The following is a 27,254-nucleotide window of genomic DNA, read 5'->3' on the forward strand; positions in this document are numbered from 1 at the left end:
AGTCATCATTTAAAAACTTACAGCACTAGCTGGGCACTCACTGGTGGATGACATCTGTCACCCTAGCTACTCAGGAGGCTGAACCATGAGAAGCGTAGTTCAAAGCCCACTTAGGCAGTAGAGTCTCTGAGACTTTGATTTCTGATCAACCACCAAAAAGCCAGAAGTAGTGCTGGGTGCAAGTGGTAGAGTGCTAACTTTGAGCAAAATAAACTCAGGGACAGCAACATTACACAATGATTGCCCAGAAACTCTTTGTGCATAAACATATTTAGCATGAATGGAGGCAGTGACACGCAGACTCCCTTGTTCAAGGAATCTAATGTGTGTGTGTGGGGGGGTGTGCATGTGTGCGTGTGTGCTTGTATAATAATTATGATTTTAATAAGTGGTTGTACAAATTCAATTCCACAGGTCGAGTTATAAGTACAATGTATCTTCACCAATGTCACTTCTGTTATTTTTTCCCATCTTTCGCCATCCCATCCCTAGCCTCAGTTTGCCCGTATTCTTGAAATACTTTCCCTTTAATGAAATGATAATAACATGAACTTATGGGTTTAGAAGTATCCTGAACTGGACAATAGAATTTTGGCTGCCCTTTGTCGGTCCTAAATGTATTTTGAAATATGCATGCCCTATAAAACCCCAAACCTGCGATCACAGGTGATTATACTTTGGAAAGTGCTAACGTGAATTTTCTAATGACAAAATTGAGGAAGAATGCCTAGGAGTAGCATGAAAGATAGAAACAAAACTCTTTTGTCTGTATCACCCCTGAAAAAGTATAGATAGATATGGGCTTCAAACTTGACTGCAAATCTCAGATCATCCATTTAAATTGCAAAGTTGGATGAAATGTGTAATGCTTCCGACCTCTGATTTCTTCTAAAATTATACTCATGTATGGAACTGTTTGGGAATCTTAAAGTGACCTAAGTGATATAAAACACTTAACAAAGTATTAAAGTATTATGGGTATCTGGGAAAGACAATTGTAGTTATTAGGTCCCCCATGAACAGATTCAATGATGCTTCATGACCTACAATGTGACAGGAGAGATGGAGAGAGTTTGGGGGCCTAGCAGAGACCAAACCTAGCTCAAAGGAGACCCCAGGAGCCTTGAGGAATTGTGGGTACATTGGTCCTAGTCTGGATTAGATATCTGATTTTGAGGTTCAAACTAAAGGAATTAAAAGGTCAAACTCCTCTTCAACCCTCTAATTTGTATCCTTAGGGTAATCTTCTGCCATATGCTTGGACTGAAGTCCAAGGACTACAAAGTCTTTGAAGTGAGAAGTGGTAATTGCTCTGAAAAGTAAGAGAACACTGAATCCTAGTACTAGGGCAGAAGTTGAAAATAGGAGCCTGCAGCTCAGCTCAGACTAGAACATGAGTATTTCTTTCTTATTTGGCCCAAATGTCTTTTTGTTCCCTTTTCTTTCTCTAAATGCCTTTCTTGTACTTTGTGGTTAAAATATGTATTAATAAAACTGTCCATTTAAAATGTTTTAGGCTTACCTAATCATAGGATTTTTTTGTGCCTATATATTTTTGAAAATTGTAGGAGATCTTATGTTTAAAACATTCCCTTGTGCCACATCCCTACAGCTGGTGCTCTAAGAACTGTCCCTGTAAATGAGAAGCTCACTCTTCATTTAGAATAGTTCTCAAAGAATCTACATTGCTTATTTCTTCTGCTGGATTGGACCTTGCAGACATTCAAATCTGCTGCCTCCCCCCAGACCAGCGATAGAGCAAGCTAGCCATGTCACCAAGTCAATGATTCAGAACCACAAAGCCAAAGTCAGCTCATGGAATGGAAAAACAAACTCAGGCCCAGAGAAGAAACTACGATGGCTGCTCACCTGTCAGCAGGCCTTTACTGGTGGTTTTCCATGATCTGTGGACCTGGCTTTTACATTCTGGCGTTTCAAGTCTCTGCACAGCAGGAGCCAGCAACCCTGGGCTGCTTGATGCTCTTTGTGTTCAGGCTCTGTGATGAAGTTCTGAATACTAAAGGGCTGGACCTGTCTCCCTCTGTATGTGTTCCAGTGCTGTATTGGGTTTCTCCCCCATGGATGGCAATCACAGTGTCCGAGTGAACAGTCAGTTAGAGCGGGTTCTGGGAACTTTTCTCTGTCCTAATGCTTCTCAGGCATGAGAACCAGCTAGTGTCCGTCCACCTTTTATTTCTTTCAGACTAATCGACTCTAAGAAGTGTGTTTCTAAACACTGTGTTATTCCCAGAATTAGCCATCCGTCTTCGATCTTGCGAAGTCTATGGAAACATTAGGTTCAAAAGTATTGGGAAAGATGTTTAAATCACAAGTTTGGATCTGCGTTGGGACTTTGAAAAACTTGTGATATTTTAAATGTATTTTTTTGTCTCTGTCTTGTCTTTTGGTATTGAAGATCAAACCTAGGGTGTTGCATTTACTAGGCAAGTGCTTTGCCACTGAGCTACATCCCAGCCCAACTTGGGAAATTTTACAAAACAAATTTTAAACAAGGTCAGTGTTCCAAGATATGAACCTTTGGGAATAGCAGTTTATAGTTCTGAGGGTAAAGTGATTCAGGTAAGATTGCTATTTATTTATTTATATTTATTTATTTGTGTCAGTACTGGGGCTTGAACTCAGGGCTTCATGCTCTCACTTGGCTTTTTTGCTCAAGGCTGGTGCTCTAACACCTGTACCACAGCTCCACTTCTGGCTTTTTGTTGGTTAATCAGAGATAAAATATATACATGTATATGTGTGGGTATATATAAACATCTACAACTAGGAACATGAGCATCACCAGGCTGTGAGTGCCAATGATGGTTAATAAATAGAGCCTGGGATGCAACCCCATGGTAGTAGTGGAGCACTTATCTACTATGTTCAAGACCCTGGGGGTATTAATCACTACAGCATTGCAAAAAAAAATACCAACAAGCCAAAAGATGGCTAAACATAGGCAAGAGCACCAGGAAATGGTTGCAAATCCATATGAACTCCCAAACATGGCTCAAAAAACAGAGCTCAGCATTTAAAAAATATTTTAATTAAGTTTTTTATTGTGAAAATACTGTACAAAGAGGTGGCAGTTACATGCAGTTACATGAGCAAGATAATGAGTACATTTCTTATCCAGCCTCCTCCTTTGTTTTTCCCCTATCATCCCTTCCCTCCCACCTCCTCAGCTACACCCCTCCACCCCGCATAAATTGTAAAGTTCGTTTTTCAACATAGCTTCTTGTACATCTCATTGTTGCAATGGGTCCACCTGTATCCCTATTTAAACAATTTTTTCTCCTTCCCCTCCCCAAATTATACCAACATCAAATACGGGTTTGACTTTCTAGAGCTGAGAGGAAATTATCTCCTTCCTTTTGACTGTCACTGAAGAATTGTGCTCTATCTTCTCTGCATGATTTAATGTTTCCTTGTACAGTTTCACACATCCAGTACATGTATCCTTAAGTCTAGTAAATAATAATATCTAGGTAGAGGGACAGGTATGCCTAGCACAAATGACCAATGACTCAGATTTTAACTTTTTACTCTAAGTGAAAAGTCACTGGTATGAATCAGGATTGAGAGCTTCTATGTTAAACTTTAAAGAACAGAAAATCAGTAAGCCACTCTGCTTCACATAGTTTACTAAATAGGGGTGTGTGTGTGTGTGTGTGTGTGTGTGTGTGTGTGTGTGTGTGTGTGTGTGTGTGTGTGTGTGTGTTTGTATTACAAGCAAAGAGAGGGAAATAGCTTTTTCCTCCCATTTACCTGAATTCAGTTCTTTTCTTTTCCCTTGCACTCTTCCTTCCTTCTTTCATTATCTAACTTTAAATTACCCACCAGTGAAGCTACTAATTATGTTTTGTTCTTAAGTAGCTCATGGCATTTGCTGAGAAGTTGGATGACTAGATCATTCCTACCCATAAAATGTGGCAGTAATTACATCATAGCTGCCATCACAGGTGAAATAAAACATCTGGGTGGAAAATAACTGGTCTCATTCATCCTGAAACCAAAAACTTTGAACTGTATCAGAACATTCTAAGTGGTAGATTAAAACATTAAAAGCCCTTAAGACTAAACTTAAATAACCAAGCATCTTGTTTTTGTTGTCTTAGAATTGGTTGTTCTCTGAAGATTAAGAGACTAGGCCCTGATCTCAGAGCTGATCCTAATTTCAGCTCTTTGAGCTTTTATTGATTTATTTATAAAGCAAAGAACTTGGAGTATGGCCCATGGATTTCCAGCCGCAGTCTTCCCAGGTCAAGTGATTTGACAAAATCAGTTCAGAGCAAAGATAGAGCTCAAGAGAGGGGACCACTTGACCTCTAGCCAGCTTCAACAGAACACATATACAGGGTCTTTCTTCTACACAATGTAGTAACATAGGAACCATTCACTCAAAGAATGTGTCTATGGATATTATAATAAGAAACAAGTTGAGCCACAATGGTCCTGTTTAGCTGGGTATTTAAAAACACTTATTTTGAGCAGAGGACAATTCTAACATTTTATGCATCCACAGATTAAGATATAGGAATACTCCAAATATACATTTTTTAAAACAGAATCTGACCTTTTAGAAGCCAGCGACTAAAATTTCATCTATAGAATACCTTACTTAGCCATTATATTGGCTATGTAAGTTTCTAGACTTGTGGTGCCATGACGCAATACTTCTGGGAACCGTCCATTGACAGACCATGCCAGGTGATTTACTAATGAGATACCCAGTAAAGCCAAGAAACTTACCCTTAGGATTTCATTTACACTTAAACAGGTGCGTTAAACGATCAGCTAGCCATTAAGGGAACATTCTACCTTGTGCAGCTAATTTATTTTTCTCCCCCCTCCCCCCACTTGGGTAACTAATATATTCCTAAAAAAGTGAAAAAAACCCACTGTTAATTTTTCTGTTGAAGCCATCTGTGAACCACTCTCCTTTAGACTCCTTTTCCTCTCCATCTTACTTAGATCTTAAGGTGTTTGTGAGCAACAATCATGGTTTGTATGTTAGTTAATGAAAATCTTTCTTTCACCTGATAATGTGAAGAGACAAGATTTCACACAGGAAGTTTTTTCATGCCTGTGAACAACCCACCAACATTGCCTTCAATTGTTTTGAATCTTTACATTTCATTTTTTGTGCCAATACGGGGGCTTGAACTCTGACTTGGGCTCTTCACTCATAGTGGGCACCTTACTATTCAAGCTAGGCCTTCTGTTGTTTAATTGGAGGTAAGAGTCTCTCATGTATCTACTGAGGCTGGATTTGAAGGTAATTCTCAGATCTCGGCCTCCTGAGTTGTTAAGATTATAGGTATGAACCAGTGATTCTAGACTCATTTTTTAATTTTTGGTCAGTCATGGGGCTTGAACTCTGGTCCTGGACACTGTCACTCAGCTCTTTAGCTCAAGGATAGCACTTTACCATTTGAGCCACAGCACCACTTTTGGGTTTTTGAGTGCTTTATTGGAGATAAGAGTCTCACAGACATTCCTGCCCGGGCTGGCTTTGAACTGCAATCCTCAGATCTCAGCCTCCTGAGTAGCTAGAATTATAGACATCAGCCACCAGCACCCAGCTTTTTGACTACTTTTAACCAATAGCTCAACTGAAGTATAAGCCTTCAGAATATACAAGCCTTCAGTGAAGGCCTACAGTACCACCACCTGAGTTACAATGCTTTCTATTTTTATCTAAAGAGAAGCTACAGACAATTCCTGCACCAAAATATAATACTGTCATCTATTTTTCTGTTGTTAGTAACTCCATATCAATAGTTTTTTTTTTTTTGTCTTTCTTGAAGGAAAAAATCTTAAGTGAAGCTTTTATTGAAAACAAGATACAAGCCAGGTGCTGGTGGCTCATTTCTGTAATACTAGCTATTCAGGAGGCTGAGATCCGAGGATTGTAGTTCGAAGCCAGCCTGGGCAGGAAAGTCATGGAGACTCTTTTCGTTTGTTTGTTTTTTTGGGTCTGGTCGTGGGGCCTGAATTCTGGGCCTGGGCGCTGTCCCTCAGCTCTTCAGCTCAAGGCTAGTGCTCTACCACTTGAGCCACAGCACCACTTCTGGCTTTTTTTCTTTTTGCTTATGTGGTGCTAAGGAATCGAACCCAGGGTCTCAGTCAGGGAGACTCTTATTTCCAATTAACCACCAAAAAAAAAAGAAAGAAAAGAAAGAAAACTACCAGGATACATCAGTGACTACAAAGGTAGTGCTTGCTGTAGGCATTATGATCATTTTTAAAAGGTTCCATTTTCAGACACAGGTAGTTCAAATATCCCATAGTCCTTTCTGTTTAGGCTAATTTATCAATAGTTTCTTAACACCTTTGTCTTGAGTTTCCTTACTGAGAACAAAAAGGTACAATTATGTAGAATTATTGAAGAATTTAATCAAAAGACATGAACCATTTAAAATAGTGCCTGGCATATAGTAATCATTGGTTGCATGTTACTTGTTATGATTTTTAAACCATCATTTCACTTTTTTTTTCCAGGTGAATATTATTATAACTATATAACTATATAACTATATAACTATATAACTATATAACTATATAACTATATATATATATATATATATATATATATATATATATATATATATATGGAAACAAAGAGATCAGTGATTTTGAATGATTTGTTTGGCATTGCACTGCATTTTTAAATTATGTGTAAAGCTTCTTTTCAGAATAGATTTTGAGCTTTTCTGGACCTAGAAAGTACCTTCAGCTCCTTATTTGCTCAGAATCTAGCAGATTACTTTGTCCATCACATTTGATTAATGGCTCCTGTGTAGGTGACAATATTAGTGACATTTTCTGTTGCTGTTGGATACTCATTTCCAAAATAGGAGGATCATTAACATGATATTTAAAGGCTAGTTAAAGGCTAGGATGACCAGGTAAATAAAGGAAATAAAGGATAATACTGGGCTGCTTAACTCGCGTATGGTAATTGCTACCTTATAAATACTTATTTATTTACTATTTATTTGTTTGAGACAAGGTCTTACTCTCTAGTTCAGGCCAGGCTGGACAATACATTAGATTCTTTAACTGACCAGCAGAACACTGGAAGTGGAGCTGTGGATCAAAGTGGTAGAACACTAGCCTTGACAAGAACTCAGTTAGCACCTAGGCCCTGAGTTTGAGCCCACAGCATACAAAACAAAAACAAAACAACATAAAACCAAGAAAAAAACCCCAAAAACCCAAGCAAACATAAAAAAATGGGTTTATATATATTAAAATTCGAGGATGTTTCCTGAAATTCTTGCTGATTGGTGGTAATAATAATAATAATAGATAATAAAAATAGACAGAAAATTCTAATGATTTCTTTCTGGCAGATGAAGGTATGGTATGGTTACTCTCATCTATTATTTTTTCTTTCTTTTTTTTTTTTTTTTTGGTTGGTCATGGGGCTTGAACTCTGGGCCTGGGCTCTGTCCCTCAGCTCTTCAGCTCAAAGTGAATGCTCTACCATTTGACCCACAGCACCACTTCTGGCTTACTGGTGGTTGATTGGAGATAATAAGCCTGCCTGGGCTGGCTTTGAACCGCGATCCTCAGATCTCAGCTTCCTGAGTAGCTAGGATGACAGGCGTGCGCCATTGGTGCCTGGCAACCATGTTTTTTTAGTTTGTTATTTTGTTATTGGTGTGTGTGTGTGTGTGTGTGTGTGTGTGTGTGTGTGTGTGTGTGTGTGTGTGTGTGTGTGTGTGTGTTGTGTACAGAACCAAGGGCTTGAAGCGTGATAAGTACTTGCTCCATCTCTGACCCACACCTTGCCCACTATGAACTTTATCAAGCCTCATCACACTCTATTTCCCATTGTGATCTAATGTACATGTTGTATAGCATAGCTATGGAATCAGTTTTCTCAGATTGCCAGAGCATGCTACTTGCCAACACGTTTTACTCAATAGTAAATTACTGAATTATATTCTTCTGCATGCTTACTACCAGTAACAGCTAATTTTCACCATTTTTATTAGACTATAAATATAATGTTATTTTTGAAAGGTGATTGAAAAGAAAAATGCATTAATTATCACTTATGATTAGCCAGAAATGTTTTTGAATAAATTTGACATACTACATTAGCAGTAGAAGGAAGCAAATGTGTACTTAATGGGAAAATGAACAATAGTTAGAAAAATTTGTCCTTGAGGTTTTGGGAAGATGTCATCCATCTTAGGTAAAGTATTTATTGTTAAGATAACCCTCTTCTTTATGTAGTTTCTGTAGAATATATATATGCATATATATATATATATATATGTAAAATGAAGGAAAGATAAATTGTTTACTATTTTGAAGAGGGAGTGGTAATTAAGTGTGTTGCTATAGCATGAAAATGGTTAATCTTTACTATGTTTGAAAAGCATTTTAATAACAATTAGATGACAGTAAGAAAAACAATGGTGTTGATATTTTTGTAATATATACATGCATTTACATATATACCTGTAAATATATCTATATACAATTATATATACACATAAGCACTGATATATCTACAGAAGGAAAAAATTACTTTTTATATTTTGTGCATAGATTGGTATTCTTTTTTTCTGTGCTGAGGTTTGAACTTAGGGTCTCCTGATTGCTAGGCAAATGTTCTACTACTAAGCTGCACACTTAGCCATGATTTATACTGGTAAATTTTGAAGTAGGCTCTCGCTTCTTGCCAGTCTTTATCTTGACCTTGATCCCCCTATTTTATACTTCATACTAGGAGGATAGCATGTATCATCATGACTAGCTTCTTAAATTGAGACGGAGACTTGAAAACTTTGATGCCTAGGCTACCCGGGAACCACACTTTTGATCCTAGCCATCCACACAGCTGCATGCATTCACCATGGTGTTCAGCTCCTGGTTTAAGGTGGAGTCTGGTGACCATTTGGACTAAGCTGGCTTCTACTTGTGATCCTGCTGGTCACGGCCTCCCCAGGTGTCAGTTCTGTGGGTTGGGGTAGTTTTGAAAGGACACAAAAATGGTGAGACTCAAGTCAATTTGGCAAAAAGACTAGCTCACACGTGGACATACTGTGTGCTCTGTGATGGCCTCATAGGAGATTTGTTTCTAAAGTACATGGAGCTGTTTTCCAAATCTAAGTTTGTCCCATGGCAAGCAATCCGACTGACCAGGTAGGTCTGATTGTTTGCAGGACCGTTTGAACTGCCATGAATTTAAGTACATTTTAAATCTGCCTCCCCTCTGGGTCAAAAGATAGAACATACAGTTCCAATTGAAAAGGCAGAACCGTTTGCACTTCACACTCTTAAATATGTGCAGTTTGAAACACTTCAAACTACTATGAAATGTTTGAAGGGTACACATGTGAACAGATAATGCAGGATGGAAAACAATGATCCACCAAACTTTGGAAGCAATAACTTTCTCACTTAGAAGCAGCACCTCCATCATTCTTCTGCTTTCTAGTATTCAGAAGTCATGAAAACATCTTTGCTTCGACTGCACATGAGCCAAGCAAAATGAACACATTCTATTTACTGAGCCACCATGTCCTTGCAAGGAATTTAATTGTTAGTGTATCTGAGAGGATAGATTATGTGTGTGGCACTCATGGTAGAAATCCTTGCTTTGTTCTAGAAATTCCTGCAGGCTTGATGCCTGGAATGGCTTTCTCTGCCTACGCAAATTCCTCTAGTCCCATAATATCAACAAAACTATTATCTACGATGTCTTCAACAATTCTTAAAGCCTTCATTGTCTTCTCCTTTACCCTTCATGGTTGCTTTTTCCTTAGCAGAGTTGAAACGGCAGAAAACAAATCTATACATTCACTGCTTCGAAACACTGAACATAATTTTAAGAACCAAAGACACACTTAGTTAATGCTATGGAAAATATGACCAAGTATAAAGGAAAATGAAAGATGATAGAAACACACTATACCTGTTTCTTAACTAGAATTGTCAATGGGTCCTTCTGAGAAAACAGTATCCATATAATTTCTTCTATGTCTAACTGCTTCTGAAAATAAGCTCATTATAAGTGAGAGAGGAAACACTAGCATTTGCAGGTCTTTGTTGATTAAGAACTTTTTGTTTGTTTTGTTTTGTTTTTCCATGCATCCTCTGAGGATCACTAAAAGGGCTTTTGTTTGTTTTAGTAAAGAATACAGCCAGCCAGGGGTTTTAAGTCTGTAATCCTAGCTACACAGGAGCATCTCAGTTCAAAGCCAGCCTGGATATGAAAATCTGTGAGACTCTTATCTCCAATTAATCACCAAAAAAAATGTTAAAAAGCCAGAAGTACAGCTGTGGTTCAAGTGGTAGCCTTGAGCCTTAGCCTTGAGCTAAACATTAGGGTTATAATAGTAGGCTGGGAAGTTCCTAGATGTATACAGACATGGCCTGGTACTTTATAGTCTATAATACTGCCTGTCTTTTCAGTAGTAGTACTGGAAATTCCTTGCTAAATATAGTCATTAAAACAAAAGACAACCAAAATAAATAAAACATAAAATCCTGTAAATAGAACTTAAAGAAGATTGCTAATGAGTGATTTATACAATTACTACCAAGAAAGAATTCATTATGGTAATTTGGTTGCATAAGGGTTGATGGAGACCTCTTTATAAATGTATATCCTGCTTTCAGGTAAATAGGAATGCAGAGGACTTTTATCTATTTCTTATCAAGTGCTTGCAGCTTAAAGTAAGTCTTCGATCATATTTTGGCATATATTTTGACTTTTTAAAATTATTATATGGCATACTACTTAAGTGACATATTCAGAGACGCTGTATTCTGTTACCCCTCAGTTGTCACTGCTAATGCTAATAGTATAATCTTAGATATTTTTGTTCTTCTACAAAAGAAAGCCAGTTTGTGCTATGTTCAATATTTAAAACAGAGCACAAGATTTTTAGATTTTTAGTGCCTGGGCAATCTATATGTTCTTCTTTCCCTTGCTACTGTAATATAAAGGATTTTTGTTTTACTTCTATAAATTATTTATGTTATCTTTAAGTAGTTGTACAAAGGAGTTAGTTGTCAGAGCTTTTTTGCTCAAGGATAGTGTTCTACTACCTGAGCCACAGCTCCATGTCCAGTATAACAGAGTTTTCAAAGGGTAAATTAAATTTTCAATAGACTGGGTACAGCACAGAATTAGGAAATAATTAGTAAGCAGAGAGAGAATCTAGTGTTTGTTTGTTGTTGTTGTTTTTTAATATATTAAACCCCTGAAGCCCAGTTCTTTAGTTAGTTTTCTCCCCACCCCCTTAATATATCTAAAATTACCTTGGGATGCTTGACTGACCTTCAGGGTATGATTAAAATGTGTTTTCGTTTATTTGACATTTAAGCCAGCCATGAAAATTAACACTGTTGAGAGCCCGAGGGACCAAAGAAGGTATCCAAAGTCTGGAATATTTCCATTAGTAGGGACTTGGAGTTGAATACAGATTTGGCTTGCTCAAGTTGGCTTTCAGCTCTTCACCAGTCCCAGCATCTGGCTTTCATGTAGCTCCACACATAACATTGGAGCTAGTAAAACAAGTGCCTTGAGAATTCTTTATTTTTAAATTTTATTTTATTGTAAAGATGCTGTACAGAGGGGTTACAGTTACACGAGTAAGGTAATGAGTACATTTCTTGTCAAGCATTGTTACCCCCTCCTTTGTTTAAGAATTCTTTATAAATACTGGTCACTACAGTTTGCTAATGATAAAAATTTTGGAAGCCCTTATAGCCTACATACATGTTTTCTGTGAACAGTTGTATGTAAAAGAAAATATACATACATACATATTATACATATACAAGCCAAGAGAGGTTACCTGAATATGCAACTTATTTTTGCTGCATTAGTGATATAAGATCAAGAATGCACTAGGGATATAGAAAATAAAGTTATTCACACAGGCAATTAACATGTTTCTGAATATGTAAGTACTGGCATTCCGAGGGGACATGGAAACAATTGTGTGTGATAGAGTGGGTTATTTTAGTGCAATCCTCTGACAATTGCTTGATCTCTTAAATTTAGTATTCTCAGAAAATGAATTCAGTTTAATTCTAAATTTTTCTTCTGACTTGTTGCACATTGGAATGAATCAGAAACTTAAAAAAAATGGTGCACGTATCTTACTCCTAGAGATTATGACTTAAATGATCTAGAATAGAGAAGACTTTCAAAATTTGTATAAAACTGCAGTGATTCAAGGTACCAGCAGTCAGAGCCAAGTCTCAATTGTCATCCATCATCCATTCTCACCAGTGTTAGTTCCATTAGAAGTGTTGAAATTCACACTGGTAGCATGTGTTGTATTAAGCACTACGAAACAAAAACTAATCTTATTAGCATAATTGTTCTTAATCATAGGTAAATTATCATGCTTTTGCTGTTTATCATAGTCCAAATAGCTATATACTTTCTGTCCATTTTAGTGCTATGAAAGCCCTCCAAAGTAGCTACATTATCATCCCCATTTTATAGATGAACCTACCAAGCATTATAACTATTGAAAGTACTGTCATCGGCACCTCTTTAAACAACACATACTCTGAATCACTACAAGATAAGTTAACTAATTATGACTCATTATGGAGCTCCGTATATACTAGCATAGCTTTTTACCTGTATATGTAATACCTTATATATATGCTGCTTTTAACATATATGTATATATACACATATATACATATGCATATATCTATACACACAGGCATTTTTTACTTGTGCTGAGTATCAAACTAGTTATGAACTAATTATGAAGTTCTATTACTACTAGCATCACTTTTTACCCATATATATATAATAGCATTTAAATATATATATATACACACACACACATAAAGCTTTTTACACACACACACACATACATACACGTACACACACAGGTATTTTTTGCTTGTGCTGAGTATCAAACCCAGGATCTCACGTGTGTGAGGCAAGTGCTCTATCACCACACCGCATCCCTAGTGTAGATTTTTAATCTCTGTAACAGTCTTTGAGTTACTCAGCAGTATTTCCGGACAAGTTAGAGTTCTTTTGACTATAGGTTAATTTTTTTTTAAGTGATGGTACTCAGTAGAAAGAGACTCTTTATTCTTCTGATTGCTTTAAATGTTCATGAATATATGTTCTGATTATAGTTGTCCTATACACCAGTTTTGGCGTGGTTTCTATTTACTTTTGAGTGATAAATAGATTGCTCAATCATTACGTCAAATTGAAAACATGAGGAGAGGAAAGTCAACTTAACCTAACCCAGAGAGGAATGTGTTTCCTGGGAGGAGAATGTGTCAAAGGCTCATGTCCTAACTCTTCTGTGCAGTCAGGGTTGTATCATATGTTATGGGTAAATTATCTATTTTGTAAGTTAGGGCAAAGTGTTTTCCTTCAACTAACTGTGAAAGCATTCTTGAAAGCCCACTAGACTTTATTATTCTAATTACCAACACAAGAGGTTGATAAATGAATGATGAGGCCAGGTATTATTGTCATTAAATAGACCTCACTCAATTATTTATCACTGGGTCTGGGGTTACAGCTCAAAGAGCAGAGCACATTGTACCAGGCTTGTTTGAGCCCTGAGACCCAGGGACAAGATTACAATCTTGGCAGGAAGTTTAAGGGGATGACACACATTTTTCAGTCAGATCTTTGGATCGTGTAGGGCCAATAGATATTCAAAGAGTAGCCACAAAGTCCGATGACATTTTAGCCACGGAATCAAGCCTCTTTACTTAAATGGAAATGGATGGAAAGGTAGATTTACTACAGGAAAAATATAGACATTTTCTTGCTTTGTAGTGTTTGAGTGACTCTGTAATTTATTTTCTTGCAGTGTGACTTTGTCACAGGCATGTTGGTGTGAAGTGTGCTGACTAATACTGATCTCCGTCTCATGCAATTTCTTTTCGTAACTTCTTTCTGGTTGCACAGTGGAAGATGTCTTCTGGTTAAGAAATCTGCTGTCAGGGAATTGGGATTTGGTGATGTGTATTTCTTTTCACTCAGAAAGCGAATGTCTGTGTTTGAAGCCACAAAGTCTATGGAAATTTGGTCTCTCAGTATTAACTCTAATACAGTCACTTTTGATGGTTGTCTGTTCAGTGAAAATTACTTTAAAAATAGAGTTGTTATGGACTTTTCTTCTCTGAGGAGCTGAAGACCATATGCTGTACTTAATAGAAAGGAGCATATGAGCTTCTCTTGTCATAATATGAAGAGCTATTCAAATCTGATGAGGTTCCTCAGGTGCAATGCTGTTTCATGGACCTTGGAATCCATGGTTTCACAAAGCCCCTCGAAGCAAGATATACATAAACGTCTTAAAACACAAACTACACCTTAAAAGATGAAAGATTGGTGAATACTTTTTGGGTACAATAGTCCTGAATATTCACAATAACAGTATTTTATAGTACATGATGATTCAAACACTTACAGATTTATCTAACACCAGAGAAAATGATGCTGCTTCTGCTACCAATGTAACAAAAGATAAACAAAAAGTTAGGTTAGGGACTAGGGTTCAAGGGGTAGAATGAGTGAAGAGTTGGATTCATCCCTAGTTTAAGAAAATATGCCCATTTTTGGCATGAAGACAAAGAAAAAAATCATTTTCCTGGGTTTCTTTAACCCTATTTGCTTTGTAGTATGATCTTTCTGCTTTGAACCATACTTGCTTTGGGGATGGGAAGGTGGCTCAGTGGTAGAGTGCTTGCCTCACATGCATGAGGCCCTAGGTTCGATTTCTCAGCACCACATAAGCAGACAAAGCCAGAAGTGGCATTGTGGCTCTAGTGGTAGAGCGCTAGCCTTGAGCTGAAGAGCTGAGGGACAGCGCCCAGGCCCAGAGTTCAGGCCCCACACTGACACACACACACACACACACACACACACACACACACACACACACACACACACACACACACTTGCTTTTATGGTATTAAATACCAGGACAGTAAGTATATTTTATGTCAGTGTGTCCTAAACTCTCATTTTTTATAAAAGAAGTTTTTAAGGGAAGGAAAGTATTTTAAAACTAAACATTCTAATTGCCAGGATCCAAAATAAACTTCCGATTTAAATTCACATGTAGTAGAAATGAGAAAGACTAGGATTCTCTATTTTGACACTTAGCATAAATTCCTTACTTTTCAATGACTCTAGAGGACTAATAAGGGGGACTAAATTACCTTACTCTTCTTCACTAGAATTGAAAAGTTACACATGCAATAAAAATTGTGAGTCTATTAATTGTCTCCTACTTCTACCTCTTACTTGGATTTCTTTTCTCAGGGAAGCAAAAAAATTCGTGAGCGAGAATGAAGGGGCTCTTGGGAAAGGAAAAGGAAAGCAGTGGTTTGCATTTAAGATGATGATGGCCAAGGTAGGTATGTTCACAAATTGTTCTGGCATCTAGCATGTCAACTCTCCGCTCTCCCCACCCCCCCAAAAAGGCAGAACATTGTTTATATCGAAGAGGTTAAAACCAAAAATCCATCCTCTTGTATGCATAAAGCACAGATATGTAACTACACATGCAGTGAACCTGCGTATTAAAATTTGTGGAGAGGCAATTAAAAATCAACCGTGGAGGAAGGAAAATTTAAGTTGATGTATACTGCTGTATACTAAGAGACAGATTTGCATGATCACCCTGTGTTGAAATGACCTGGAGAATTACAGTCAGGAACTGTATCTCATTTATATTTCATCATGTTCATCACATAGTGAATGTTACTTAAACATAGAGCATATTCTAATTCCTACTTTCTTACTCCTGGTAGAATACTCAGACTTTTTGGGGGGCAGTCAGCATTTTCTCTAACACAGGGGTCAATAAATATTTTTGGACAATATTTTTTGAAATAGCCTCTCATTATGTTACTTCAACTGATCCAAAACTTGGAATCCTAGCTTGTAATTCTCTTTCCTCGACCTCCCAAATATCTTGGATAATAGGTCTGAACCACTGTGGCTGACAATAAACATGATTTTGAATTAGGTTAGTCTGAGGATGGTGGAAAATACACAGGATATAAAACTTGCTCTTTTCTCTTTTCACAAGAAAGTAATATTTAGTGACAGAAAGATATTTCAAAACTCATTACCATGTCATTTTGAGGTAGGGATAAATATCTTGACAATCCAAGAGATTGAGCTCTGCTGTTTTTACTTCTTTTATAGAAATGGGCAAAATTCCTCCGTGATTTTGAGAACTTCAAAGCTGCTTGTGTCCCATGGGAAAACAAAATCAAGGCAGTTGAAAGTAAGTGCTCATCCTAACCCAGTAGACAGGGAGTTTATTCTGGATAGAGGACTCAGGAGCTTATCAGTTACTGTTCTGAGTTTCTGGCATTTTGGGTAAAGGAACAAACAAACAAATAAAAACATCTAACCCAAAAACACCTCCCCCCCCAAAACCCATTATTTGTTCTTTTTGTGTCATTGACAAGTTCTATGTTTTAGCTCCTGTAACAAAGTGTCAAAAACAATCAACTTAAAAGTAGTGAAGGTTTATTTTATCACACAGTTTGAAAGTCTTTCCATCCATGGTTACTTTGTCCTTTTGCTTCAGGCTAACATGGTAGAGATTTGCACATTCTCCAAATGGTTCCATTCTAGGAAAGAAAGACAAATTTAGTCACAAAAGAAAAACAGAAGGCACCGTGAAGCCATCAGGTTCAGTAGTATAGCTGAATTATGTTACCTGGAGAAGGATTGAGGAACAGAAGACCCTGTAGAACCTTATGATCCTGGTCAAATCAGTGTGGAAAGAATTTCAGGCTTTGTTCTTGGTTTGTTTTGGAGCCAACTATTCCTGGGTTTTTGTTTATAAACTTGTGAAATGATGGGGTTGAATCTTGATCAGTTATGAGGTGCATCCTGAGAAATTTGGAGAGCTACTCAAAAATTCCTTCAGTTACCTGAGCTCTTCCTCTAACATTTAAGCAGCCCAGCTAGAAAATGATGCAAATGTGTGCTATTTTGTTTTCTGTAGAGTGGGTTCTCCTAACTTATTCACTGTGAATAGTTTTTTCCCTTCATTTGTGGATAATTGACCCATATTTTATGTTTATCAACCATCACTACAACCACCACAACCATCATTTATGAAGTACCGCCATGAGTCAGATATTCTAAAGATTTTATTAGATGTTCAGCATGTACATTTACTCATGGCTAAATAACTGTCCTGGAATAGCTAAAAGTGGACAGAAAGAGTCTGTCTGGGTTCAAGCCTATATAGCTTTTGGCTCTACTGAAGATTTCTAAGCATTTAAAGCATGCTATGTATTTGTACCAGGTCATTAACAGGATGAGTAATTACATGTCTCCTTGATAAACTATCTCACATGGGGAATTAGTTCCTATTTTCTTGAATGTTTAGTGTGTGTGTGTGTGTGTGTGAGAGAGAGAGAGAGAGAGAGAGAGAGAGAGAGAGAGAGAGAAAGAGAGAGAGAGAGAGAGAGAGAGAGAGAGAAAGAGAGAGAGAGAGAGAAAGAGAAAGAGAGAGAGAGACAGAGAGAGAGAGAGAGAGAGAGAGAGTCTTGGGGCTTGAATTCAGGGTCTGGGCCATGATCTCTGAGCTTTTTGATAAAGAATAGTGCTCTATTACTTGAACCACAGACCCACTTTTGGCTTTTGGGTGGTTAATTAGAAATAACCACTAGTGTTATTTCTTGCCTGGATTGAATCTGAACCATGATGCTCAGATCTCAGCCACTTAACTAGTTAGGAGTATGTGTAGCTGAAGAGTTTATATTTTTTGCATGAGTTATTTAAAAATATATTTCATACTCCATATGATTCAAATGTACTAAACTATCAGTGATAATAATAAGAGGATAATGTGCTTCTGTACTATCACACCAGGTAGTAAGAATGAAATCTCTTGAGGAACAGATTCATTGGATGAGAGTGATCATGATGTAGAAAGCACTCTACCAGATCTAGGAAAGTCCAAATTTTGATGGTCTTTGAAGCTGAACTGAATGGAAAATGAAAAGCAATGGGACGTAGAATGAGTTTTTAAAGCATTGAGGCCTTTTTATTTCCCATTGCTCTATACTCTGGGTAATCTTTTTTAACCTCTTGTCTTCTCATTCTACAGTTAGGGCTTCATATCGATCTAGGAGATTGAGTAGGTATGATACAGTTATTTTTAGGCCCATCTATATATAGTTAGGCAGGTAAAATTGTTCTATTTTCTATTTTGAAGGGAAAATTATTGAAAAATTTTGAGGGGAAACAGATTCACACTGACAGCCTATAGCATTAATCATCTTCTTAAATTATTTTCAGAATAAAGTTGGATAAATATGAGCCTTATGTATAAAATGCATCTAATTATAAAACAAGTATTAATACTTTAAAAGAAATGGCCATTGAAATCATATAAAGGCTCAGAAAAGTTATATTCAATCTAAATGCCATAGTCATTCTAGATACAATATCTCATCTTCAGAATGATCTTGGCATTATTGGTTAATTACCTGAATGAATGCTCACTGAAAGATTTTCATGTCTTAGGTGTGTTTCTAAGCACTGTTGCTTTTGTTAGAGACGCAAAGCTCCGACTTCATTAATTATGTATCCAAATGTATTAATTGGTAAATGTTGGATGGGGAAGACAGATCATAAAATATAAACTCTGAACAGAGAGAATTATTAGGTATTGTGGTAAGTGGTATGTTCCAAAGAGAGGCAGCAGTACCTCACTCACACCCATCTAATTCACTTGCCTCTACTTTCTGCCCAACTGGTAAGTTAATACGTAGTGAGTATTTTTAGTGGAGTCTCCAATGACTAGTCTTCCCTGAATTTACCCAAGACCTGACTAATAGTGGGAATGATGAGAGAAGAGCTCAAGCCCGAGTCTGAAACTCATGCCATTACCATGTCATTTGCAGTAAGACACGAATCCCTTTTCTAGAGTGGATCAGATATTCACCCAAGTTGTGACTTTTCTTTCATTAAAAATAACGTTCAATGATTCCTGCCACCAAAGCTGCTGTGAACCTGTCTATCCCCTCAAAATGCCAGGAGATATGTACACCAGCCTTCTAAGCCAGATACAAGACACATCTCATTGGGACTCCTTTTAACCACATTTTGAAGTCTATTTGGTCCAAGAAATCCCATGAAAACTGAAATACTGACATTACTATTTACTTTCAGTGAATAGTTGGATGTCCTTCAAACTAGAGGTAGAACACAACTCCCAAAATATGGTGTGACTGATTTATTTTCCAGGCTTCAGGTAGCTTCAGATAGACAATCCAGAGCCCAGAATTTAAGCCTCATGTTTCTCTCCTATTCCATGGCCTCCAGAAAATACAAATCAAAGTTGCCACATTTAACTTTCTAACTGTAGACTCGCTGGTTAAAAATTGTACCTCATATCTTAGCTAACCATAATGGTATTTATGTCGTACTCGTATAGCAGGTCATTTAATTGGCCTGTTTTTCAATAGAAACACACATACCTATCTGCTGGTCCTATTGCACATCTATTCAAGAGGAAATTATATATCATGACAAACTACAAATTACATTGTCTGAGTAATAAATAACTGGAGGGAGAGGTAAACTTTAATCTTAATTTGAAAGAAACACAGGAAAATTCGTGACAAGAATATGCCGACACTTAATTCTCATTTTAACACATGTCAAAGACTTAACACATTAATAATTTACCACAGCATCACTTATGCGTTAGATGACAGAGAAAAAAGGATTTATGGGTCCTGTTTAAATTGTGATTTTGAATGGCTTTGGCTGACTGATGGATTACCTGCTGATATACTTTCAGACATGCGCACATTTTCCCCCATATTTATTTGGTACTTCCTATTGTTTAAGAAATCATCTATAATTTTATTTGGAGAGGCTGCAAGATGGTGGTTCAGAGAATCAGATTTGGATTCCAACACCTGTAGCTGATGTCAGCTTGCTCTAGAACCCTGGTTTCATTTTTTTTTAAAAAAACCAACTATGGTACTCATAGTCCCAAGTCTCTATAACATGGGAGCAAAATAGCTCCCACTTGATAGGGATTTGATGATGTTTAAATAAATTAATTCACAGAGATAAAATAGATGTCTGGAGCAGATTCATTACGAAGAAGTTACTAACCTATGGTTCTGCCAACTGCTATGCTCAAAATCTGATTGCTGGATTACAGAGCGGGATTGGCAACACGTAAGCACACTGGGTTCCGGTGGCAGCCAAGTTGGGGCTGGTACATTTCCTAGTACACAGACTGACCAGCCAGAGATACTGGCTGTTAATTATTATTGTTACTACCACTCTTTTTCCCCTCATGGAAGTCAGTCAGTGTTATTTGAGACACTAAGTAAGCCAAATTATCTGTCTCATCTCTTAGGCCTCTCAGCTAAACTGTATAGAAGATTCTCTTGTCGGTGAACACTAGTTTTTTGCAACTTCCGGTAGGACAGAAATTGCTAGAATAAGTGGGACTCAGAAGAAATACTTCTTTCTTTCACTTTTATGTTGAGACAGGGCAAGGTCCTCTACAGCTTTGATGTCAAACAATTGGTTTGTTTAATCTGGTTTTAATATTGTTTCCTCTTTTCTTATCCCCTCTGCTACTACAGTTCCAATGTGGATGGAAAGTTGTCCTCTGGCTTCATCAGTCTGTCTGAGATGTTTCTGGGTCTTTTCTACAAAATAGTACAGTTTTGATGAAATCTACTTCATTGAAATTCGTTTTCTTTGCATTTAGGCTTCTGTAACAAATGTACTTCCTTTTTTCAATTTTATTGTGATTGTTAAGACACTGTCCAGTTGCATGTCAGGTAGTGAGTTTATTTCTTTCTGAACAGTGTCACCTCTTCCCTCGTTTTCTCCCAGTTTTTCCATCCTCCCTCACAAGTTACATAATTCCTTTTCAATGTGGTTCCTAGTGCGTATCATTACTGCAGTTGTTCATCCAAAGTACAAAACAAGACACAAGGTACAAAAATCAAAAGTAGTGACAAAGAAAAAAAATCAAGAAGCAAAGTAATATAAAACCTCTTGTTTCCATTTCTTGGAGTTCATTTTTGTAAGCATCATTTTATATGATCATATGCCCATAGCTATTGAACTTTTGTGATCTTCTCCTAAGAATATCCTTCTTTGGTCTCATTGTGAAAACTGGAGACTTTCTGCATGACAGAGGACATAGCTAGCAATATCAATAGAAAGCCTACAGAATGGGAGAAGATCTTCACCAGCCAAACAACAGACAAGGGCCTCATACCTAAAATATACTTTGAGTTCAAAAACAAACGCCGCAGAGAAGCAACAACTCAATTAATAATAATAATAAATGGGCTAAAGACTTAAGAGAAACTTCTCGAAAGAAGTAAGAAAGGCCAGTAAACACATGAAGAAATGTTTAACATCTCTGGCCAAAAAAGAAATTTCATCTCACCCCAGTTAGAAGGGCCATTATAGAGAAATCTTACAATAACAGATGCTGGTGGAGCTGTTGTCAAGAGAGAACTTGAACACACCATTGCTGGGAATGTAAGCTTGTTCAACCACTCTGGAAAGCAGTATGGAGGTTCCTCAAAACTAAACATAGAGTTTCCCTATGACCCAGCTCCAGTTGTGGACATTTAACCAATAGACCACAAACAAGGCTACACTAATGCTACCAGCACAACAATGTTCATTGCAGCATCATTTACCATAGCCAAGATATAAAACTAGCCCAAATGCCCCTCAGAGGATGAATGAATCAAGAAAATGTGATGGAATTCTATGCTTCCATCAGAAAGAATAATATTGTACTATTCATTCATAAGGAAAAGGAAAGATTTGGGGAAAAAAATAAGAAAACTAAGCCAGAACCAAAGAAACAGAAAGTACCTATAAATCTACAAATAAACACACAGGATGGTAAAAGACAAAAAAATAATATACTTGGACATGATAAAGAATGTACTTTCAACATAATAGTTTGGAATTTACTTTGAAGTCCCCAAAGTGGAATTTGGAAGCTTTAGAATCTAAAGTATTTATGTTTATCCATAAGACACATGTGTGTTGGAGGAGGAGAATACACTTTTTGAAACATCTTCTTTCACTTCTGTCTTTTGCATAGTCAGCGTGTCATTTTCCCAGGGCTTGTAGATGAGGATGGAGAGAGCTAGTAAAGCAAAAGCACGTGAAGGAAGGAACAAAGAGAAGGAGGAAGGGACAAAAGAAATGAAAGAGAAAGGACAAGAGGGAAGGAAGGGAAAAAATGATGGAGAGAGGGGAGCAAGGCAAGTTTATATTTGTTTGTATTTACACTCTACATCAGAAGCTCTCCCACAGGCTTCAAGAAAAATAAATTGCCCAGGCCTGCTAAGAGACAGACAGTGGTTCTTTCCTCCAGTTAATGTGGGACTGTGCTGCTGACTCTCAGGCTGGAAGCCCACTGCCTTCAATAAAACATGATGGGTGAGCCTGGAGGTGCAGGCCTCTGATAGTTGTTACCAGAGAACATAGATAACATCCGTGAAATGATATGAAATCACTGGGAGCCAGGTGGGCGATCAGATGTCCTGGGACATTCAGAGCTGCTTTAAAATTGTAGCACACAGACCAGGGCATGTGGCTTCAGCACCTGGGAGGATATTATATCAAAACGACATGCTTTTAGAAATCATATAGCATGCCACCTGCTTTGTGATGTGAAATGAATACAAGTTCTTTAATTGATTTCTTCTAAAATGTCCATTTACAGAGTCATCTTTTTTTTAAGTTCCTAAAAAAGAAAAACTTGCACTGTATTATAAGAATCAGTGAAATGATACTTAGCTAAAAAACAAAACAAAACAAAATCTATGTTCAGAAATAGAGGTATTACAGAAATAGAGGTATTTCTGTCTTGTGTGGTCAGCTTCGTGTTGGTAAGTAGAAGTTGGACTTTCTTCTGCCCCATGAAGTGGAAATGTTTCCCATTTGGTTGACTTCAAAGGCTGGCAGTGTAGAGAAATGCGTAAGTCATGAAGAGGACGCTGGATGAACGGGAGGCTCATGCAGGGAGCATCATGGAGGCTGGTCATTGGGTTTTCTTGAGGAACTGAAATAATAATTGGAAAGATTGGGAGCACTCGTAACTGGACGCTGAATCTTTAGTGATTGTCAGCAAAGCCAGCTTTCGTAAATATTTAGGCCATCTCAACCTGAGAACCTCAGCTTTCTACTTTTGTTTCAGCCAGTATGTCTGGGCAGATCTTTACTCTTCTCTGTTTGGGATGGGTGTGAGTTGGCAGAATATTTTTTTTAATTGTCAAGGTGATGTACAGAGGGGTGACAGTTCCATAAGTAAGGTAATAAGTATATTTCTTGTCAAACTTGTTACCCCTTCCCTCATTTTTTCCCTACTTTCCCACTCCTCCTAACTCTCCACCCCCCCTCCAGTTGCACAGATCACTTCCAACATATCATCTTGTGTATACCACTGTTGCATTGGTTCCCCCTTGTCCTTTGTCTCACCATTCTGTTGTTCCCCTCCTCTTACCTAATTCAAATAAACCTATATACCATACCAGGGTACCAAAATCAAATACAGAGATAACAGGGAATATACCACAGGGGGAAGAACACACAAAAGAAACAAAAAAAATCACATAGTACATTAAAAACAACAACAACAAAGAAAAACCTCTTGTGTCCATGTCTTGGAGTTCATTTCACTTAGCAACATCTTATGTGGTCCTATGTATGTAGCTATTGAGCTATTCTACTCATCTGATAAGGTTATCCTAGACATATACTAATTATTGCAAATAAGGGAAACTGTGGGACCTATGTTTCTTTGGATCTGGCTTACTTCACTTAATATGGTTTGTTTGTTTTTTTTTACAAGTCTTTCCATTTCCTAATAAATGGGGCGGTGTTATTCTTTCTGATAGAAGTGTAGAATTCCATTGTGTGTGTGTGTGTGTGTGTGTGTGTGTGTGTGTGTGTGTATGGTCTATCTATCTGTCTGTCTGTCTATACAAACCTTCTTGTTTTGTTTGTAACAGGTCAGTTTGGTTCATCGGTGGCTTCATACTTCCTCTTCCTGAGATGGATGTATGGCGTAAATATGGTTCTCTTTATCCTGACATTTACCCTGATCATGCTTCCTGAGGTGAGATATGACTTCAGTTTATAAGGTGCACAGAGAAAAGTTTCTTATGTCATCGCTCTCCTAGCAATGCTTTTCATCTCTGTATAAAAAAGAGTGATTAGGTAGCTGGCTATGTTCTCTTCTTGCAGGAATAGGATTTCTAGTGAATTTAACCTGCAAAGGGGTTCCCTCAGGCCAAAGGTTCTAAGCCTTCCCAGAGGGTGCCTGACTCTTGTGAAAGTGTATGTAAAATGTGGGGCACTTATATTTATTTTGTATCTGTTTTCCTTATAATTTATTTTATTTGAAATATTGCAGAAGACTCACCAAAACAAATGCTCTTTGCAAATCTAAATCAGTCCTGCATGTAAAATGTAATTTACTATTTTCCCAGACAGTGAGCCTGTTACTATGACAAGAAGTCATTAACATATAAATTTAATATGAATTTGGAGGCTGAACTTATACTTTTTGTCCTGGTCCTAGGGTTTGAATTCAGGACGTGGGCACTGCCCCTGAACATTTTAAAAAATTTTTTTAAACTTATTTTTATTGTGAAAATACTGTACAGAGGGGTTACAATTACACGGGCAAGATAATGAGTACATTTCTTATCAAGCATTGTAGCCTCCTCCTTTGTTTTCCCTTCCCATCCCTTCCCATCCTCCTCCTACCCAACCACCCAATCCTCTTCCCCCCCACCCCCACCAAAGTTGTAAAGTTTGTTTTCAACATAACGACTTGTACATCTCATTGTTGCAATGGGTCCACCTGTATCCCTAGTTAAGCAATTTGTTTTTTTCCCTCCCCCTCCACAAATTATACCGACATCAAAATACAGTGAAAGCAGAGGTTATACCATCGGGAAGGGACATACAAAGCAACAAAGAACCCCTGAACATTTTTGCTCAAGGCTATCACTCTACTACGCAAGCCACAGTGCCACTTTTTGGCTTATTTGTTATGCAATTGAACGTAAGAGTCATGGACTTTTCCTGCTTGGGCTGGCTTTGAACTGTGATCCTCAGATCTCAGCCTCGTGAGTAGCTAGGATTATAGGTGTGAGCCATTGGCACCTGGCTTGTATTTATACCTTTAATATAAATTTGTATCTTGAACATAAATTCAAGCTGATATTTAGTCACAAAATTTGAGTTTAAGTCATCTTTACACAAAACCTAAATATTTTCCTTTTTAAGTATACTTACATTTAAATGCACTTTTTTTTTTTTTTTTGGTGGAAAAGTTAGTTTCTCCTAGGAGACACTCAAAGCACAGATCAATGCCACCGTGCTTGAGAAAGGCTTTGGCACCTTGTAAGTTGTGGTTAATTTGTTAAGTTTGCTTTCAAAGTAAAACTCCATAATAAAATTTAAGGCACCTAGCTTTTCTAAAGGGAAGACGCGCAAAACAAGCAGATACAATACCTCTCTGCCTTACATGTCTACCCATATTTTAATGGGTTGAAGTAGGGTCTTCACCCAATTCAGAAAGTAAAGCAGGCCATGAGTCCAGACGGAAGAAGGCAGAGCCTTGAGCTGATGTGGATGAGGTAAACTGAGATCACAATGCCAGGTTGAGTGTGACCTGGGTCCACAAGAAGTTAAATGACTCTGATCTCCTTAGGTACTTACCATAGCTGAGTTGGGTCAGATTGTATTTAATTTACAAACGACATTTTCAAGTAGCAGTGTTTTCATTGAATTTGTGCAATACGTTAGCAAGGACAAACTTTGATATGTGAATGACTTTCTACCTTGAAAGCCTAAAATCAGTGACAGTTTCTGTACTAAACCTCTTCCGTAGCACCGTAGTAATGCCTTAACAGTTACAAAAAGATAATAGCTTTGAGTAATGGAATGCAATTTCCCTTCTTTTACATGTAGAGCCTTACAACAAATGTAAGAGGGACAGTGTAGAAGTTTCCAATCCCCCATTTAGCATTTAAACCACGTGGTAAACAAGTCATACAACCGTTATATGACTTAGTGAGTCTCAGAGCAAATTACTTATTTACTTATTTATTTTGTGCCCATACTGGAGCTTGAATTCAGGACCTAGACTCTGTCCCTTAGCTTTTTGCTAAAAGCTGGTCCTCTACCACTTGAACCATACCTCTATTTCTGGCTTTTTGGTGGTTAATTGGAGCTAAGAGTCTCATGGACTTTCCTACCTTAGCTGGTTTCAAACTCTGATCATCAGATTTTAGCCTCCTGAATAGCTAGGATTACAGGCATGAGCCACTAGTGCTGGACTTAGTGAAATTAAAATCCATGATCCTATTTTCCCCTCAAAGTATGGATTCTACTTAACTAGGTTTATAATTCCTGAGATAATTTTGGTGCTTCTAAGGTTGTCCGGCTCATAGAAGACAGTGGCTGTAAGTGAGAAGTCCTGTGTAGTTTATTTCTCAATTGAATACTCTGAAGAATGTGCATACTTCATCTATTTCAAATGCCCCCAGCTTGTTGCTTTTCTTCATCTCTCTAAGAAAATCTGCAAGTCCACCATTCATTCATTACCCACTAAACCACTCCTCAGCTTCCCAAGGAGTAGAGATGCGATCTTGTCAGCTACAATTACTCGCCTCCCACATCTTGCTGCCCGCTTTTTGGAGAAATGTGAGGCTGTTGCTAATTCTTTTGAACTGAATGAGATTGTGCAATGCCCCGAATGGGATGGATGGGATGAATATATGTTGGGTTGGTTGTAGTCTGAGAACTAGGAGCTTATTGACTCTGAGTATTCTTTCATAGGTTTGTGTTAGATGTGAAGGGGCAAGGCATTTCCTGGGTAATGATGACACCTGCATAAGAGCCCAAGAGAATGAGCTCCCTTCTGACTTTGCAGAAGGGCCGGAGACCACCCATAGGCATCTCCAGGGGACATGCTGATCATTTTACCCAGCAAACTCATTCAATTTTACACCACGGCATTGCTCTTTTGGCCCAAACTTCTTTGTCCTTAAACCACAGGGCTCTTAATACCATGAACACCTCAGCCTCGTGTGTTCTCTGTGTTTGGTGGTGAAGCAATTAAACGTAAGAGAGCACTTCCTGTCTATGAAGACCAGGAAGCCAGAGGGACCAAAGCAGCAACAGTGCACGATCGCACGGGTTATGTAAAGGG

General features: G+C 37.7%; 1 protein-coding gene across 1 annotated transcript in view; it reads left to right on the forward strand.

The window, feature by feature from the left end:
• Positions 1-27,254, forward strand: part of Tmc1 (transmembrane channel like 1) — a 121,927-nt gene that overhangs the window by 36,121 nt on the left and 58,552 nt on the right. The window contains exons 6-8 of the mRNA XM_070035435.1: positions 15,305-15,395; positions 16,196-16,277; positions 24,040-24,146. Coding sequence (XP_069891536.1) covers positions 15,305-15,395; positions 16,196-16,277; positions 24,040-24,146 — 280 coding nt within the window. The remainder of the gene's footprint in view (positions 1-15,304; positions 15,396-16,195; positions 16,278-24,039; positions 24,147-27,254) is intronic.

The sequence above is a fragment of the Dipodomys merriami genome, unplaced genomic scaffold (genome assembly GCF_024711535.1).
Source record: "Dipodomys merriami isolate MVZ:Mamm:240054 unplaced genomic scaffold, mDipMer1.0.p SCAF_26, whole genome shotgun sequence".
Taxonomy (NCBI): domain Eukaryota; kingdom Metazoa; phylum Chordata; class Mammalia; order Rodentia; family Heteromyidae; genus Dipodomys; species Dipodomys merriami.